Genomic DNA, 4,758 nt, shown 5'->3' on the forward strand with positions numbered 1-4,758 from the left:
TGATGTCTTGTATCGAGTTGTTCACGCCAGGGTCACTTGGTGTAGTACAAGTGTTGGGGTTTGTAGATATGTATTTGGAGAGTTTGGCGGGCTGCCTATGGGTTGTGAGGTTCATGTCATGTAAAGTAGTTCATATGTGCTTCGTTTGTATTGATTTTCATGTGAGTAGTTTGTCTGTGCTTGGTTTGTGTTGGTTTTTGTCTGGTTTTTTATAAATTAGTTGGGTAATTTTGGCACCTCCGTTTAGAAAAGAAGTGCATTTCTATGATAGCCTTGCTCGGAAGACGTGGGGTAGGAGGGTAATCTTTTTTTGTTGTCTTTCCGTAAAGTGCTTCTGTCTAGCACCGTTATTAGTTTAATTATTACATGTCCAGCTAAAGTGTAGAGACGGAAGATTAGACATGGAAAGTTAGACACAGCGCAACTGCAAGCATGCAGAGGATAGGAGAAAGAAAGTTTGTGGCTTTCGAAGCAGCCTCGGCCGCCGGCGGCGTTGCACTTTCTTCTTTGGGTTTGGTTTTCCCACTGTTTTCTTCCTCGCCGTCACCACCCTGGCCAAGTTGAACAAAGCAACGACCAATTAGCTGCTGTTGAGATCGAATGCACCATGCATGCATGGAGGTCGACCGATGAATTGAGCGTACCTTGGCTGCTGCCTCCGACGGCTCGCTCTTCGCCGATGGCTGAGCATCGCCTCCTTCCGCTTCCTCCTGCAAAGCGCAGCCTCGCACACATCAAATTCCATCGATGCAAGTTTCCTGATAAAATCAGAGAGAAGTGGACCGTCAGGCGTCAGCTAGCATCCGGGCACGCACCGGCGTCCTGCCATTGGTCGATTCCTTGGACGAAGCTGGAGATGCAGGCGCGGAACCCTTGGCGCTGTTCGAGCCGTTGGCCTCCGTAGGCGCCGAGGCCTCCAAGGCATGAGCTGTGGCGGCCATAGGCGTTGCTGCCATTTTCGGCTGCGCCGCTGGGACGACCGACGCTGGCGCCGGTGCTGTTTTGACCTGCATTACACACCGGCGTGCGTCAGAACAACTTGCATTGTGCGTGTGAAAACCAGCGTGCTTGTGCTCGTCATCGGCAAGGCCTGTACGTGCTCACCGGATCTTTCATGATGCCAATGTCATACATCGGCGTGAAGTCCGGCTGGAACATCCCGAAATTGCGCTCGGCGACGGGCCCGGGCTTGAGGTCCTCGTTGAAGAGCGCGAATATGTACGTCTCAAACCTCCGCTTTGGCATGAGCGGTGTGCCTGACCCGGAGCTAACCGCGCGGATGAGATATCTGTTGTACTCCGCCGCGTCAGCCGGGCTCACGCCGATCTGCCCGTCCATGGCCTTAGTCGGCCACCCGGTCTCCCCCACGAGGATCTCCACGTCCTCAAACCCAAGTTTCTTCATCGCCGAGTACACCGAGTCAAGTTGTGCCTCGAGCATGCTCGTGTACGTGATGCCCGTACCCGCGTCTAGCACGCCAGGGTTCGGCCGCGCCAGTGCGTACGGCAGCGTGTCACCGTTGTACCCAAAGTACGGGTACGTGTTCACGATGAGCGGGGACTTGGTCTTCTGGAGGAACTGGAGCATCGGCGTGAAGATGGCAACGTCCCAGACGTCGCGAAACCGAGCCGCGGACGGCGGCTGGGAGTCAACCAGGATGCCGAGTGAGCTTGGCGTGGAAACACGGATTTTGCCGTAGCCAGCCGTGACGAGCGCGGCCTTGAGCGTCTGCATGGCGGAGACGAGGTTGCTGATGAGATTCTTGTCGGCCGTGTCCATGATCTCGTTGCCCACGGCGACGAGGGATATATCTGTGGCGGGGTAGTATGGCGCGATGTTGGTAGCGACCCATGCATCGGCGCCGTTCTGGGTGGCGAGGCCAGGGATGTCGCCATTGCCTGCGGTGACCATTACCGAGATGCCCGTGCCGGCGAAGGCCCGAACAACGTCCGGATTGGTGTCGAACAGCTTTACACGGTCAATGTTTGTGCGGGTCACGAGGAATGCAGCAACCTTGGCCGGCGATGGAAGGTTGTCACCCTTGGTGCCGTAGTTGACACCGATCGGCGTGCTGAACGGTGCTACGGCGAGGAATATACATATGAACACCTCCGCGCGGAGCATGCACCCATGCCTTGGCGACGGCGACGCCATGGTGAGCCGGTGTGCACTGTCGTTGGAGGATGGCCGGCCGGACACAAGCCAAACATGTGGTAACGGGAGGTGCCCGGAATGAATTTTGGGCTATTGTTGAGGACCCTCTAATTATAGCTTGCTATACTAGGAATGTATGCATAAGCACAGAGACGATATCTTCAAACGCATGTGTGGGCTTCGGTCATGTGTCAGGAAGGCCCTCTCCCCCCTACCTGGATGATTACTACTCCCGTGTATTTTTAAATATACTTCTTCTTCAAAATTTCATTAACGACTACATACAAATTAAAATAGTTGAATCTACATTTTAAAATATGTTCATATACATCTGAGTATAATCCATAATGAAACTTTTAAAAATACATATATTTGGAACGAAGGGAGGTACTCCAATATAGCACATTATAGCGTGAGGTTATGCATGCATGCAGATGTGACAACAACAATGGTATTAATGCTTAACTTGCTACTTGAATTTACGATAGGTCTTCAATGGTTGGCTTAGCTTTGTGGCGATGAGATCCTCTTGTTGCTATGTTTTAACAAGTTTTTGGGGTTTAAACTTGCCATCTAATTTTTCTATGTTGTCACGCATTGGTACCAAGGTTACAACGTGGCAACTTTGATATCAGCATAGTGGCAACTTCGGTATTAATTTGATGCCAAGTACAATAATTCTGGTAATAGAGTCCAGTTCTTTTATCGGAACTTATCCAAGTGAAATCTTGTGATGGATGTCTCACCAAATTAAAGGTGATAACCAGATACTCCCTCCATTCCTTTACATAAGGTATATTTGTTTATTGATAAAATTCCATAATGTAAGGTGCATTTTTTCTAATTCCTCAAAATTCCCTTTTTAGCCTTCAAAAAAGGAAAGTATCTCTCTCGATTGCATGTATCTCTTCTTATATAGAAAAAAGGAAAATATATCTCTCTCTTGATTCTGTGCATCTCTCCCTTTCCTAACCTAAATGATTTACTTGGCACTAACGATTTAGCCAAGGTTAATTTTGTCCTAAATTATGTAGAATTATGTGCCTTGTTCACCTTGTCGAAAACAATACACCTTACATAAAGAAATGAATGGAGTATTAATGTGCCTAGTGGTTAGTTTGTAGATCATTTATATTTCGGTTTATTCTCCCGCCCCACATGCTTGCATGAATGCAAATGCTCCAGCACAGTTTGATCACAGGGCCAAGATCTTGCCGTGTTTGTACCATAGCCACAGAAAGTTCATTTCTTATAGTTTGAAGCACCAAAACTGCAAAGTTAGGCGCCTCCAACATGTCGCCAAAAAGAAGTACATGAGGGGTCGGACTACTTCAAAACACACCCAAGGCGAATGAAGACATGCAACCATGCACCACCTGTAAAGCATGGGATTTTATCACATGATCAACATCAATATGCTGCAGAATTCCCTCTACCCTCTCGCTCCGGTTCGAGGAGTGCTCACCATGCAGACATGCAGAAATGAAAGTGAAAGGATGTCATTGCATGTAAAAGGTGGTGTAGATATGTCTGGTAGCCATCAGAGCGAAGGTGGGGCTGAAGGGCGCTCCATGTCACGTGTAGAAGGTAGGTACAAACGAGACACTAGCCATGGTCGGAGCCAAGGTGGTGCCGAATGTAGGTCCAAGACAAACCGCACACACCACCACAACCGGGGATCATCGACACACATCAATGTGAGGGACGTGATACCCCCTGTCTACCCAAGAAGGACGATGATTTTCACCTTGAGTGACGGCTAACAAGGATGGGGAGGGAAGTCAATGCATGACCTTCAAGAGGGTCAAGACACCTGAAACATCGTCATCATCGATGTTAGGGCATGACGCTTTCTCCATGCTCCTTGTAAAAGGGTTTGTGCCACCATGGCCCCTGGTGCGGACCAACCACGATGAAGGGGAAACTCCAGATCTGGAGTAGGAAATACCCCCATCGATGACAACCTGCTTGTCGGGATCACATGCCACTTACCGAGAGCTAAACGTGCAACACAACACCGGGGTTGACGCCCCAACACCCGGTCCCCAAGAGCCCTGCACCACCAAAATACTTCACCTACATCAACCACCACAGGAAGTCATCACAACACATTGGAATCTCAAGATCGAACGTCGCTTATTGCCACAGTCATATCTGGCTATGGACAAGCCTTACGGTGGTCCCATCCTACCACAAATGAAATGTAGCCAGGGCATGCATCCCTAATGACACGCTCCCAACCATCATACACTACTGGAAAACAGTTTTTCGCCATCTGCTGCTTCTTTGCCGTTTGCTGGCTGATGGCAAAGACCCTCTTTGCCATCAGCTACCAAAAACCAGACGGCAAAGAGCAGGCTGATGCCAAAGATACTATTTGCCATCAGCCATCTCTTTGCCGTCTGCCAGCTCACGGCAAAGAGCATTCAGGCAGACGGCAAAGAGCATGGGAGGCCCACCCCGCAGCCCCTCTCTCCCCCCTAACAGCCTCTCTCTTTGTTGTCCGCTTTTCTCCTCTGTGCCGTCGGGAGGCGGACGGCAAAGAGGGTGCCCCCCTAACGGCCGTTAGCCCCACCCCCACGCGCCTCTCTCTCACCCCTAACG

General features: G+C 50.1%; 1 protein-coding gene across 1 annotated transcript; it reads right to left on the reverse strand.

Annotated features, from left to right (window-relative positions):
- Positions 1 to 226: 226 nt before the first annotated feature.
- LOC123398537 (glucan endo-1,3-beta-glucosidase-like) lies at positions 227 to 2,206 on the reverse strand. Its single transcript, XM_045093000.1, has 4 exons — positions 1,105 to 2,206; positions 816 to 1,007; positions 645 to 710; positions 227 to 551 (listed from the first exon to the last, which is right to left on the reverse strand). Exons 1-4 carry the CDS (start codon positions 2,152 to 2,154, stop codon positions 396 to 398), a joined length of 1,464 nt encoding a protein of 487 aa, XP_044948935.1. The 5' UTR covers positions 2,155 to 2,206; the 3' UTR covers positions 227 to 395.
- Positions 2,207 to 4,758: the final 2,552 nt, after the last annotated feature.

Source organism: Hordeum vulgare, chromosome 5H, assembly GCF_904849725.1.
Source record: "Hordeum vulgare subsp. vulgare chromosome 5H, MorexV3_pseudomolecules_assembly, whole genome shotgun sequence".
Classification (NCBI taxonomy): domain Eukaryota; kingdom Viridiplantae; phylum Streptophyta; class Magnoliopsida; order Poales; family Poaceae; genus Hordeum; species Hordeum vulgare.